The 14435-nt window shown below is 50.1% G+C and overlaps 1 protein-coding gene across 2 annotated transcripts; it reads left to right on the forward strand.

The window, feature by feature from the left end:
* The first annotated feature begins 2358 nt into the window (after nucleotides 1–2358).
* Nucleotides 2359–14231, forward strand: lratb.1 (lecithin retinol acyltransferase b, tandem duplicate 1). Of its 2 annotated transcripts, XM_041031638.1 has the most exons (20): nucleotides 2359–2660; nucleotides 2974–3074; nucleotides 3278–3347; nucleotides 3451–3581; nucleotides 3663–3751; nucleotides 3855–3954; nucleotides 4248–4291; nucleotides 4554–4631; nucleotides 4740–4936; nucleotides 6026–6090; nucleotides 6202–6308; nucleotides 6401–6503; nucleotides 6989–7088; nucleotides 7581–7620; nucleotides 7742–7793; nucleotides 7946–8054; nucleotides 8385–8468; nucleotides 8549–8666; nucleotides 11467–11557; nucleotides 12549–14231. In XM_041031638.1, exons 1-20 carry the CDS (start codon nucleotides 2432–2434, stop codon nucleotides 12621–12623), a joined length of 1983 nt encoding a protein of 660 aa, XP_040887572.1. In that variant the 5' UTR covers nucleotides 2359–2431; the 3' UTR covers nucleotides 12624–14231. The 2 variants fall into 2 exon arrangements, with proteins under 2 accessions (XP_040887572.1, XP_040887573.1); XM_041031639.1 differs by lacking the exons at nucleotides 11467–11557; nucleotides 12549–14231 and adding an exon at nucleotides 9257–10815.
* Nucleotides 14232–14435: the final 204 nt, after the last annotated feature.

The raw sequence follows: 14435 nt of genomic DNA on the forward strand, positions 1-14435 counted from the left end.
ATAAAAAAAGATAAAGGTTTAGATATAATGGAGCTACATAAAACACCATCTAACATCCCATCAACCACACAGAACACCCCATCAACCACACAACAACAGAGCAATAACCTAACCTCATACTCCCGGGAAAAATCTGAGCAACATCCTGTAACACCAGTGTTTCCACAGGTGATCTGAACTACTGATTCACTCACTGTAACATCTACTATGACCAACACGCAGCACGTTGCTCTAATCTCGCGTCACCTAGTTTTCTCTAGGTCTCGTCCTTATTCACACTGTGATGAAAGCATGCGAATGCTCCTGCTCTCTGCAGAAACAGCAGAGGCAGAATCAGGCTGCTCGGCAGACAGAGCCAAAGTCCGGACATCAGCACCACACACAGATCCCTTTTCCCTCCCAGCTCTAAGCTGAAAATGATATTGCAAACCAGCAGCCCACAAGACCTCAACACCAGCACTCCTGTTATGGTGAGAATGGTATGGAAAGCCCTCCGTTTGGATCGGTCAGCCTGTTCCCTCCCCCCGCCCGCCTTCCTCACCCCTGGGTGAACCAGAGCATGGAGAACAGAGACGCTGCAGAAAGACACAATTATTACGGTGATGGTGAAGATGGAAAACATCGGAGCGGTGGGCACATCGGGGAAGTACATAACTACTAAGCCCATCAGCCCGAAGCAGAGCAGAAAAACACACCCGATGCCGATGTTCCTGACCCTCACCCCACCTGCCTTTTTCAGCCCCAGGTAGGTGATGGGGTGAACGACGGCCATGTAGCGCTCCACGCAAGTCAGGCAGTGAAAGAAAGTCTGCGAGGGGTAAGTGGAGGAGAAAGTGTGATACCCAACTATCAACATGGTGGGACTGCACGTGAAGATGCCACAACTGCAGAAGACTGATCCCAAAACACTGACGATCTCCATGGTAACCAGGTAGTAGGTGAAGACATCAGAGTGGCTGGTTGTTCCTGATGCAGCAGAGCATTGATTTCTCCATCGCTGGTAACCCATCCAGAGGATGAGGATGTACAGAGGGACGAGGAAGAGGAGGTTGGTGAAAGTGAAGGTGGCGAAAATGAGGGAGCTGGTGGTGAAGTCAAAGCACTCAAAGATATCAGGATAGAGAGAGGAGTTCGAGTAGCAGGCGAGAGGGGAGAGCAGGGAGGTGTTGAGGGTGGAGGTGACTGGCATGTTGGATGTTTCAGAGCCTGAGGAGGAGAATGAAACAGTGAAACCGTGAAATAGTGAAACAGTGAAACAGTGGCTGCTGAACGGAGGCAGGAAGAAACATCGTCTGGAATCTGATAAGTGAAAAAAAGTCTGGAGGATCTAAATTCAGATTCTTTAAGTTTGAAATGGAACACAGCCAGGAATCAGTCAGCTGTTCATCAGTGTGATAAGTATGGGCCATCAAACTCTGCAATTTAAAGAGATGGTGGGTTCAATGTCCTGTGGTCACTGTAAAATAGAATTGAAAACATTTATCATGAAATAAAAACACATTCTGTGCAATGATCTAAAGCATAAAACAGGTGTTACACATCATTACCTTTTCTGTTCTGTGAATCTAAATGTTCTGTAGTAGCATTAATCCAACTGATATTCAGTCTTAATTACATTAAATGTAAAACAGACCAACCTTGAGAGCAGTGTTTATTTCTGATATTTCTTTTTCTGTCCAACACAAACTTGTCTGCTGTGAACAGACGTCCTGTCAGAATAATGTTGATTGGCTGTTGGTCTCCGTGTTGTTTTAATCTGTGTGGGATGGCAGGTATGATTTTGCATCATGCAAAACCCATGATGCCTTTAAGAGCCAGTGAATTCTGACAAAAGTGATTTTTGCAAGTGTTTTATTCTTTGTAGATAAAATACTCTCACAACTTTAAGACGCAGTCTGAAGAAATCAGAAACAAACGATGAACTCCTGAGTTTCTGGCCATTTCTCCATCCTGCTCCTGAACATGGCACCGAGCTTGTAATGGGATCCAGCTCCGAGGACACGGACGTGTCACCACTGAACCAACTGCTGCTGATAATCATGATAACAGAAAACGGACCTGTGACTTTACCACATTACCACTGAACCATTTGAGTGAACATGTGACAACAGTTTCACACGTAATATCATGTAAAGCACATTCTACATGTGATCAGTTCACCGACAGGAACATTTGGTTTGTAAACAGCTCTGGATGTGATGAATTCACAGGTGAATAATTCATATAAAGGTGTGGTTTGTTATATGTTCATGTTCGTTTCACATGAGACAGCTGCAGGAACTAGGAGACACCGGACGGACCGATGAACCGTTCCGTGACGTGTTTCCTGTCGGACTGTTTTTATGGATGGACCAGTGCACCTTGAACTTGTCAGAGAAAAGCCATCCTTCTCTTTTTTTTTTTCCTCCACTTTATATAAAATTTATTGGCGATGTCTCGTTTCCCTCAGTTAGTCCTCCGCGGACACCCAGTCCTCAGGCGGCTGTCGCGCTGCAGAGGCTCAGCACAGCGCGTCAGTTTGTGTTTTGACGCTAACTTTTTGCACTTTAGTTCGTCCGAGCGACACAGAAGCAGCTCCCGGTGTTACACACGTTCCTCCGGGACCGGGCCGGTCCGGATCGGCTGTGCCTCTGGGTTCTGGGGGGACACGGCGACCTCAGGTACGGAGACAGATAACTGTGAAGCTAACTGGTTAGCATTAGCTTCGTGACGCTATGAATACACATTTCAATGGGCCTGAAACATCAGATAATAAAGTTAAACTGGACAGAGCGGGTAAGGCTCAGGTGTCCCCACAATGCACTGCGGCGTGACAGCGATCCAGCGCGTGCAACACCTGGACCCTGCTCGAGCTGTGTGATCTCCTCCTCATCTGCACACACATGTCCTCCGTGTTCACGGATGGTGACCGTGTAGAGACGTGAGGTAACCGGTGTGTCTCCGTGTGTGTCCGTCCACTGTGTGTGTCCTCAGTGCCTCAGCTGGTCCACAGTGGGAAGCTGGACTTCCTGGTGTTCGACTACCTCAGTGAGATCACCATGTCTCTGCTCACTGCCGCCAAGGCCAAGATGCCTGTGAGTCTGTGTGTGAGTGTGTGTGAGTGTGTGTGAGTGTGTGTGTGCGTGAGTGGGGGGGGGGGGGGGGGGGGGTGAGTCTGTGTGTGTGTGAGTCTGTGTGTGTGTGAGTCTGTGTGTGTGTGTGTGTGTGTGAGTGTGTGTGTTCTTGTGAGAAGCTGATCGCTGTGTCCCTGTGTCCCTGTGTCCCTGTCCTCCTGCAGAACCTGGGCTACGCCCCTGACTTTGTCCAGGTGGCTCTGGCTCCGTTCATCAACGACATCCACAGGAAAGGTGAGCGAATTGAATTTGTGTTGAGTCCGGTGTTGTTTCGGCTGTTTCCATGGTAACCACAAGCTCACAGCGATACGTAAACACCACCCTCTCGTCCTCGCAGGTATTCGTGTCGTCAGTAACGCGGGAGGCGTGAACCCTCTGGCCTGCGCCGAGGCCGTACAGGAAGTTATCAAGAAGGCCGGCCTCGACCTCAAGGTCGCCGTGGTGACGGGCGATGACCTCATGCCCCATGTACGACCTCTCCACCAACATCATCATCTTTTTTTTTTACTGCAGACATGATCAGTGATTGATTTCATCCTCTGCTCTCAGAGAAACAGCCTCTCTGAGGTAAAGGTGGCCGACGGCGGCGGCAGGCGACAGTTACCGAGAACACTGCACAGCATGAACGTTTACCTCGGGTACGAGCGCTGCACACACGTGTCACGAGTCACTGTTTCACCGTCTGCTGCTTCATCGTCCGCCTGCTGCTGTGGGTTGATCTGTCCCTCTCTTCGTCTTTAGGGCTGCTCCTATCCGCCGCTGTCTGGATCTCGGGGCAGATATCGTGGTAACGGGACGCTGTGTGGACAGCGCCTTGGCGTTGGGGCCCCTCATGCACACGGTATGTTTGACACGGATACGTGTGTCTGTTAAGGCTGTACTGACCTATAATATAAAATAAATATCCGATGTGTAATCATCTGCTGGAGATCAAAACTCTCAGTGACACGCCTCAGTGATCGAGGTGGGATTAATCTGTGTGTGTGTGTGTGTGCGTGTGTGTGTGCGTGTGTGTGTGTCTGTGTGCGTGTGTGTGTGTGCGTGTGCGTGTGTGTGTGTGTGTGAGGGAGGAACGTCCAGGAGGAGTCGATGTTCAGGAATGTGACGTCTGTCTGGGTTTTTTATCTGTTGCAGTTTCGATGGGAGAGGGATCAGTATGACCTACTTGCAGCAGGGAGGTACACACACACACACACACACACACACACACACGCACACACACACACACACACGCACACACACACACGCACACACACACACAGACACACACGCACACGCACACGCACACACACACCAAATCATACCATTCATACTTCATAAAACAAAAACGTCTGCATGAACATGAAATTCAGAGCACACATTTTTTAAAACCTCCTGATCAGAGCCGAGCAGCTGCTTTGGTGCTTTGCTGTAGTTAATATGTGTGTGTGTGTAAATCAGTCTGGCAGGTCACCTGATCGAGTGTGGAGCTCAGAGCACAGGTGGGATCTTCACCGACTGGCACAAAGTTCCCGACTGGTAAGGAAGAACCCAGACCTGGAGGAGAAGTGGGATTTTCATGGTCTGGAGAAATGCGTTGGGTCGTGGAACGATTCAGTGAGTTGATCGCAGTCTCTTCTCTCTCAGGGACAACATCGGTTTCCCGGTGGTGGAATGTTCCGGCGACGGATCTTTCGTTCTCTCCAAACCGCCCAAAACCGGCGGCCTCGTCTCCTTCGGCACGGTGGCCGAGCAGCTGGTGTACGAGATCGGCGACCCGCGGCGATACCTGCTGCCCGACGTCACCTGCGACTTCAGCCAGGTGGTCATCAAGGAAGTACCAGGTACACCACACACACACACACACAGAGCCAGCGCTGAGGACATGACCACAGGCTGAACTGTCCACTGTTTTCATAACCCTTAAACACTCCTCTGGCAACGCTAAACAAACGTGTCTGGAACTTGGTTTTGACCCCTGCCTGAACCCTTCACCCTCCCGTGAACCTCGAATAAACTCTTTATCAGCTAGTAGTGATTTATTTGCCTTTTTCAAAACTAAACATGATTCCATCGGCCTCCATCGGAGTGAACCCGTCTCCAGCGTCTAACCCTCACACGAACCCACAAACTTCCCCCGGTCCTCCTCTGAACTCCTCCTCACTGATAAGAGGTTTAGTTTTTCTTCTTCGTGGTAATTAATTCAGAGTTTGGTGCTTGGAGGAGGCGCAGAGACCCCCGCACGTTTGGGATTCCACTCGCAGTCGTAACCGACCCTCTCGCTGTTTAAATAAATAATCTCCCAGATGAAATATGTTCTGTATACAGTTTCACGTATGTGGAGAAAATCCTGAGCATGTCTACGTCTCCAGCATGACCCGGTTCTTCAGCACAGAAATGGGTCAGAGCTGCTGCAGAGAATGCCGTCCACACCGAGTCTCTGTCTCACAGGAAACAAACTGGGATGGAAAACGTGGGAGCTCTGGTTCCACTCTGGTTCCACTCTGGGACGTGAACTTTCAGCCCCTGCTGTTGCTAAAAATGTAAATATTTCAGTCTAATTGCGCCTCGGTTGAGTCATTCAGCCCCGTTTGGCCGCGGCGTGACCCGGCTCTCTCAGCAGCAGGGGACGTGAACTGAGGACGAACCGGGTTGAGAGTCTGAAGTCCGGTTCAAGCCGGGGTGAACAAAGTGCTGCGTGATGTTGTCAACGCACTGAGGGAGATGTCAGGAGGTGAAAGATGGTGTCGAGGAGAGACGGATGGAGGACAGAGGGGAAAACATGTCCGTCCTTTCCTGTGTGTTTCAGGACAGCAGGCGTAGCTGAATGGCTCAGGTGTCTTCTCCGATCTGCTCAGCTGTCTTTTGTCCCCTTCAGCAGGACGGAGGTGGAGATGATGAATGGATTATTGATAATCTACTGACATTTCCAGGTGTGGAAGGAGGCGCCGTCAGCGTGACCGGGGCCAGAGGCTTCGCTCCATCACATGACTACAAGGTAAAGCAGCGTCATCATCGTCCTCCGAGCGTGCGACGGGTCTTTGTCTCGGCAGGAAGCCGCAGCTTGAACTTCCTGTTCTCTGTGCTCCTCCTCACTTCCTGTCTCCAGGTGTGTGCGACCTACATGGACGGTTTCCGAGCGACGGCGGTGTGTCCGGTCGGAGGACCGAGAGCGGCGGAAAAGGCCAGACGCACTGCGGACAGCATCATCAGACGGTGTGTGTGCAGGAGACGAGGCGTCCTGTGTGTAGAGCTCTGAGCTCTGTGGACGAGTAAGACTAAGCTGGTGTGTGTGTGTCTGTGTGTAGGACGAAGAGGATGTTTGAGCAGTTAGGACTGGAAGATTTCAGCTCCGTTAACATCCAGGTGCTCGGAGCTGAGGACACTTATGGTGCCAATGCTCGCACCAAGGTGACACACACACACACACACACACACACACACACACACACACACACACACACACACACACAAACACAAACACACACACACACACACACACACAAACACACACAGTCCTCAGTTCTCTGTGCTGTGTCTTTAACGACGTGCAGGGACAGGAAACGGGAGACGCAGAGACAGCTGCTCTGTCTCCAACAGCAGTTTAACTTAAACACAAACTAAAATCTGTCTTTTCACGTCTCTCTGCTGGTTTCTCTTTTTCTTTCTTCTCTTCTTCTGTTTTTACTCCTCTCTCCTTCTCTGCATCCGTCCCTCCCTCTGTCTTTGACAGCAGAAGCAGGTCAGGGTCACAGCTAAGCCTGTTTTTTCTCTCCTTCCTTCTCTTTCTTCATTTCAGCTGTAATGACACCACACGGACACACAACAGGACAGTCAGTCACATGACGTGTTAACCGTGGTCAGTTTGATGTGTGTGTGTGTCTCTGTCTCTGCAGGACTCCAGAGAGGCCGTGATCTGGATGTCCGTCCAGCACAAACAGAAGAAAGCTCTCGAACTCTTCTCCAGAGAAATCGCTCCTGCAGGAACCGGCATGGGTACGACAGGCCAACGCACATACACAGACACACACACACACACCCCCACACACACACCCACACACACCCACACACACACAGAGACACACACCCCCACACACTCTCTCTTGCTGCAGAGAGGGAGGGTTTGACCTTGTGAACCAGAGTTGGATTTTGTTTATGGTAACAAGTTCAGCTGAACCACACACACACACACACAGACACACACACACACACACACACACACAGACACACACACACACACACACACACAGACACACACACACACACTCGGCATGAGCTGTGACTCCTGGGAGTCTGCTGACTCACGCTGTCGTGCTGTGGAGCTGTGAGTAGGAACTGAAGCTGAGCTGATCTCAGACCAGCTGCTGCACCTGATCAAAGCACAGATTGTTATGTTCTGTGAAGGTGAATAGAAAACAGACTGTCAGATTTTCTTTCTTCTTTCTTCCTCTCATTTCTTCCTCGTTCTCTCGCTCTTCGGACTCACAGCTCCTGGACTCACCGGTATAGTGGGCGGACGTCCCAGAGTGTGAGTTAAAAATATGGACTTTTATTCTCAGGGAGCTGAAATTCAAATTTACCCTCGTACAACAACCAACAGAGAACAAAGCCGTCATGTTCTGACTTCATTTTGTCCTCTCGGTCTCCAGGTCTCCTGTTCTGAAGCCCTTCTTCTTCTTACACCCCAAATCTCAGCTGAAGGTGCGCTTGATTTCAGACCCAGTGGGAACACTCTGATTAAAAAGAAAAGCAGCTGTCTCAGCACTTTGTGCGTGCTGAGGAAGTTCGTGAGTCAGAGAGTGAAAAACGTGGCATCAGCCAAACGTCGAGCATGACTGTGAATCCCTCTGCAGGTGGACGTTCACGTCGGGGGAGAGCTGCTGGACTCGCTGTCAGAGGTGGGGGCAGACGCACCTGAGCAGGAAGCCCCTCCCACCTCCGCAGAGGACATACCCGACACAGGTAAGTGGACACACAGACAGTTAACAGACAGTAAACAGACAGTTAACCCGTCGTTGGTTAGTTTCACCTGTCAGGTAACTGTTTTCTGTGTGGGATATAACTCAGTGATGCATTCAAGGCTTAACGTTCACAGACGGAACAAAGACCGATGAACGAACGCGTCTCTGGCGCAGAGACGGTAGAAAAGCTTCTCCCAGTTTAAGCTGAAGAAATAATTTGACAGTAAGACAATGAAAAGGCCTGAGTGTGTGTCTGTCTCTGTGCTTTATCACCGTTAGCTGAGTGAATAACAAACTCGTCTGAGGTTCTGCTTTTCTGCTCCCTGCTCAGACCTGCCCAGTGGACCGCACAGCTACAGACTGGAGGAACTGGCCTACACGAGGAGCGGAGACAAGGGAGACTCGGCCAACATCGGTGAGTCAGCGCTCAGAGGGGGGACAGATCAGCGTCCTCAGTCCCCTCACGGCCTTTGTTCTCTCTCTCTCTCTCTGTAGGAGTGATAGCTCGTCACCCCCTCTTCTTCCCCTACCTGAAGAAACACCTGACCTCTGCTGTGGTGGAGGAATACTTCTCCCACCTCATCCAGCCGGGAGTTCGTAACGCCGTCACACGGTGAGCAGAGGAAGAGTGTGGAGAGAGAGAGAGAGCGATGGTGTGTGTGAGGAAAGTGTGTGTGTGTGTGTGCACCTTTCGGTCCAGCAGGGGGCGCTGCTGAATTCACTGTCAGTCTCAATAAACTCTGATCAAATCCGTGCCGATCGGACGATCACCACATCGAAGCGTCTGAGGTGGAAAAGACAATAAAGATTAGCGACAGAGCCGATGTTTGCTGCTGTCATACGTTACAGCGCCTCACCTGTCGACGCGCCACCTGAGCGAGGCCGCGAGCCGGCCCTGATCTCTTTACTGATCATTGAATGAACAGTTTCACCAGGCAGGACACGAGGAAAGGTTCCCTCCCGTGTCTCCGTCTGCAGCATGTGCAAATCCACGTGCACACATGTGGAGTTCAGTGTGTGTGAGTGTGCGTTTCTTTGTGGAAAGGCGGATGTAGTTGTGTAGCTGTGCACTTCTGTTTCAGATGAGAGAGGAACAGCCTCCTCCACCCTGCTCTCAGACATTTCCACAGACACACACACACACACACACACACACGCAAAGTGGTGGCAATTAACAGTTGTGGTTTTTGTAATCACTGTCAGACGTCGGCCTTCAGCAACAAGACACAACAGAGCAGAACACTGAAAACAGGACCTACAATCTGCAGGCGGACACATGTTAGTCACGATCAGGCCTGAGAGACGCAGCTCGCACGGCACTCAGAGCGCAGAGGAACCACACAGGCCTCCTCCGTGTCACGTATGTATCAGCACGCCTGCTCGCTTCACGCTGCAGCCGGCGAGCGAGGTCACGCTTTAACTCCGCTGGTTTTATACCTGTGGTCAGTGGAACTGCACGGACTTTGTCGAGCAGCGGAACAAACTTCCTGCTGAGGCCGGTTCGCGGTTTCACGTCAGGAACATGTGCATGTGAGGAACGTGTTCTGCTGCTCAGGTCCAGGTTTCTAACTGGACGGGACCCGTCAGAGGACGGATGGCGCCGGCGACCCTGTGATCTCAGGCCCGTCTGCAGCCTTTTCTCTGGGAAACTGCAGAGACTAAACACTCACATCAGTCACTGACGGACATTTGTCATCTGTGACAAGTGAAAAACAGATTAATCAGAGATGGAGCTGATCGTTAGTCACTTCCTACAGATTGCTTGCGTTGCAGATCTGTCGCCTTTTCATTGCACAACATTCCACAGCTGTTTGTTATATCGTGTTTGCAACTAAAATCTGAAATCTAAAATCTGATGTCAAACATCTTAACCACGTCACTGGCTCCGCTTTCAAATCCCACAAATCCCACGCTGATGAAGACCAAACAGAGTCCCGGAGACAGCGCCGGACAGCCGTGGTTCAGACCGGGAAACCACATCACTGACTGTCATAACCCTCCTCCAAGGTAATGGGCTTGTATCGACACCGCAGAGCAGACGTAATGGGAACCAGGAGCCAGAGACACTGGACGTTCAGTTTGTCTCCAAACCAGAGTCACAGATAACAAACAGCTGGAGGCTGATGGAAGAGAAACCGTCTCGCAGAGGACTGGAGACGAGGCGGGAGCGTCACAGCCGCGTGGTGAAAGCAGCTCGTTTGAAATGATCACAGTTAATTTATCTCGTGTCCTGCAGAGACGACACGTCTGTGACATGTTTTGTGTGTGGTTTGGGACTGTGGGACAGTTGTTGTTGTTGTGTTGATGCTCTTGTATTAATTATTATTTGTCGTGTTGTTTAACGCCTGTGAATCGTTGTGTGCTGGCGTTCGACGACCGACTCCAAAACTTCTCTAATTAAATTTGAAATGAAAAATAAACGGTTGTTGTGTAAGTGAGTCGACTCAGAGACTCACACTAAAGATCTGAACAGTTCAGGAAGTAAACAGTGAAATTCACCACAAACACACACACACACACACACACACACACACACTCCTGTAACGGCTCCTCGCGGCCACTTGTGGTCGCTGTTCATCAAACACACACAGACTCGCTGTCGGAGAGTTTCAGGTTCAAATCTGCAGGTGTGATGGAGGATTCTGGGATATGGCTGAACACGTGCACGGCCGGCGGACATGTTTGAGCGATGACTCAGCGCGCGGCGTGTTAGCGATTAGCGTAATGAAGAGGTGGAGGCTGTAAAACTCGCTGACCGGCATCTCCTCCGACACCCCAAACGCCTCCCTGCTGCTCAGACGCTTCATTAGTGCACCTCCACCGCTCGTTAACCCTGCAGGGGGCCCCGTCACACACACACACACACACACACACACACTCACACACTCACACACACACTCACACACACACACTCACACACACACTCACACACACACACACACACTCACACACACACACTCACACACACACACTCACACTCACACTCACACACACACTCACACACACACTCACACAGTTAACTGCTTACAGACAGAAACACACACAGGTTTTGCATGTGATCACACTGAACCCTTCCACCATCAGCTGCACACAAACACACTTTTACACACACACACACACACACACACACACTCTGACACACACGCCTCTTAAAAATCCTGCAGCCGCTGTTTGCAAGCTAAAAAAACACAACCACATCAGGAACACACACGCGTGCAAACATCAAAAAGCAAGGTTGTTAGCACACACACACACACACACACACAGTGTGAGCGTGTGCAATAAAACGCCAAATCACCACATGGTGACAGGCTGTGGCAGACCTGTGTGTGTGTGTGTGTGTGTGTGTGTGTGTGGTTAAGGCGTGCAGGTTTGCGTTGCCGTGGTTACTGGTGTGTTTTTGTGGTTTGCAGATTCGCCCTGCCGGGGATCCACGGCCTCAACTTTGTGCTGCAGAGTTCGCTGGGTGGGGGAGGGGTGGCGTCTCTACGCAGCGACCCCCAGGTAACACACACCTACACACACACACACACACACACCAACATTCCACTCTTTCTTAACTGTCCTCCTTCTTCCTCTTTTTGTTTTCCCTCTTTCATCACCTCTTCTCTCGCTCCGTTTCCACTCCTCGTCTGTCGAAGCTTCACGTGCTCAGCGAGAGCAAACCTCCTCTGATGTGTGGGAGCAGCAGCCAGAGCTTCTCTCCCACTCACACGAGCTCCGCTCTGTTAGTCTGACGTCTGTCTCCCGACGTCTGTCTCCCGACGTCTGTCTCCTGACGTCTGTCTCCTGTCTGAAGTTAAAGTCATGGCAGTGGAGGATGTTATTTCTCAGTTAAAAGCCACAAAACAACCACAGAGAGAAACAACATGATCACAAAGAGACACAAAACAATCCCAGAGACACAACATGACGACAAACAGCACACCACTTTCCCCAGTGAGAGGACAGAGACACTTTCCTCAGTGAGAGGACAGAGACACACACCAGAAATGATTTTTCGAGTCCAACAGCTGCTTCGGTGCAGGTGAACTTGACAAATTTTAACCAAATTTCCAGAAAGTTGACAAAAGAAACGTTTTCATCCGCTAAACGTTTCCTTTTTCCCGCTCAGTTTGTCATGTTTCAGCTTTTGTCCTGAATTTACAGCGTTTCCACAAAATGACGAGGTTAATAAGAGGTTTTCTGTCCCCTCTGTCTTCCAGATTTTGTCTGTCTTCTTCTTCTCTGCGTCCTTTCTTCCTTTCACCCTCCTCCTCGCCTGTAAAGTTTTTTGCCGCCTCGCTGGAATTTGCAGCACAACAAAGAAACACACACACTGTGTGCGCTCAGCGCAACGTGCTAACACACACACTTCACACTCAGGCTTTGTCTCGTGGAGCTGAAACACACGGAGCGTGTGAATTCGAACACGTTAAGGTGGAAACACACGTGTTGAGTTTGTGAGGTCGAGTTTTTATGCTTCTTGGTTTTAAAGCTGGTGTCGTGTTTTCAGGGAAAAGCCTTCGGTCAGATGCTGCTGGACGTGAAGCTGAGAGGACTGCCTGACCTCAAATCACTGGTGGACTGAGAGAGACGCCGAAGACAAGCATCAGTTACGGATCGCGTCAGAGAGAATATCTGATCACGTCCTCGATCCAAACGAGGGAAAACCTGAAGAACTCCATTTTATTCACTCAGCCTGAAATCACGAACCAGCCTCATGATCTGCACCACGCACGAGACGCAACCCGACGGAGAACGTTCAGGAAACATCAGTCACCAGCATTAAGGCCAAGAACTACCCATAATGCAACACTCTCTCCGTGGAGGGCTGTGTTAGACTCTGATGTCGTGAAAACATTCAAAGTTCATTGAGTCGAATGTCACATTGGATTCTGGGAAATTGTGTCTATGTCTAATGATTTATCCAGTAATCTAGAAAATAATTAGCAGATTAATCAATAATGAAAATGTGGTTTGATTTAAAGTTCTGTCGGCTGCTGGTCGTTGTGTTAAGGTTTTATGTTGTGTGTCCTTTAACAACACAAACCCTACAGTCACTGCAGTTTCCTCAGGCCCGTGTAAAGGCCTCCCATCAGCCCCGGTATGTCCAGTGTATGGCAGAGGGGGTTTCCGTCCCAGAGGCCTGGTGTCCTCCTGACCGCTGACTTCCTGAGACGGGGAGTGGTGGTTTGGGTTTCCCTCCCGTCAGATATCAGAGGAGACACAGCTCGCGGGCCTCAGGTCGAACGGGCTCGGCGCCTGGTTTCCCCCGGCTCTTCACCTCGACGTGACCCGGCTCCCATGTCCGCCGCCCCGCAGGAATGTGTGTCTCCTTCCACCAAACCGACTCTCTGGCCTCCAGTCTGTTTATCCGTAATTGCAAACAGGCTGAAGCTGCAGCTCCACAGCTTCTGTCACGGCTGGAAACTCGTCCTACCCTCCTCCTCTGAATCATTTCACCCTCGACTCTTCCTCCTCTCAGAGAAACAGCAGACAGGCAGGTCCCAGGAAAATCGTTTCTCTGACCTTTGACCTCTTTTGGTTTTCTGGGAAACTGGTGATCGTGGTAGAAGAAAGTATTTTGTCAAATGGACGGTCCCAAACACAAAAGAGGAACCACATGAGACGGGCTGCCTCAACCAGTAAATAAACAGTGGTCTTCTAAACGGACATTCAAAGACTTGTGTGCAGAAAAAACCAGAAGTGACAACAAGACAAATCCTTCCAGACACGAGTTCAAAACAAAGTTGCATGAGTATAAATCAGGCCAATGAAAGAGGAATCACACGGGAAAAATCAGAATCTATCAGCAAGTCTCTGGGATTTAAAGGCGACTTTGAAGTGGTCTGATCTGCAGAGCGAGGTGTTAAACTCAAAGCTGGTTTTTCATCACTTCCTGTTTTCATTAAAGCGCAAACTGAGAAAAAGCCCAAGTGACATCATCACCGCTGAAATGTGGAAATGCGTTTACATCTTAATGATGAAAATGAGGGTTGAGAGCAGAGCTGTGGGTTCACATCTGTCCTGCATATTGCTGCTTCCCAAAGCTCCGGCCCTGCGATTCCCAGGAAACAGTTGTTGTCAGTTATTTGGGGAAACTCTTCGTCATTGTGGAGAAAGATGTTCTGGCTCTTTCTTCGTGCAGTCCCACCCCCCCAAAAAAAAAAAAAATCCTGTTTTCCAAAGCATCTCGTGCAGCGTGTGAAGGGAAACGACACGTTTTAGTCACTTCTCTCTTTTGTTGTAGATGTTTGAGTCTAAACACAGTGAGACAACAGGACGTCCGATCGCTTTACGTTTCCGCCTCAGTGGAAAACTCTGTCAGTCCACTGAAGACATGGACCATACTGTTGCTAGCTGGGTAAAGAGCAAAGGTCCCAGACCTGAGCCTTGTGGA

Source organism: Toxotes jaculatrix, chromosome 23, assembly GCF_017976425.1.
Source record: "Toxotes jaculatrix isolate fToxJac2 chromosome 23, fToxJac2.pri, whole genome shotgun sequence".
Taxonomy (NCBI): Eukaryota; Metazoa; Chordata; class Actinopteri; family Toxotidae; genus Toxotes; species Toxotes jaculatrix.

Bases quoted from the DNA above. Each gene is read 5' to 3' on its own strand.
- lratb.1 (XM_041031638.1), top strand. From the start codon at position 2,432: ATGTCTCGTTTCCCTCAGTTAGTCCTCCGCGGACACCCAGTCCTCAGG. The intron at 7,089-7,580 runs GTACGACAGGCC...TCGGACTCACAG, and splicing joins TCCTGCAGGAACCGGCATGG to CTCCTGGACTCACCGGTATA. The intron at 7,794-7,945 runs GTGCGCTTGATT...ATCCCTCTGCAG, and splicing joins ACCCCAAATCTCAGCTGAAG to GTGGACGTTCACGTCGGGGG.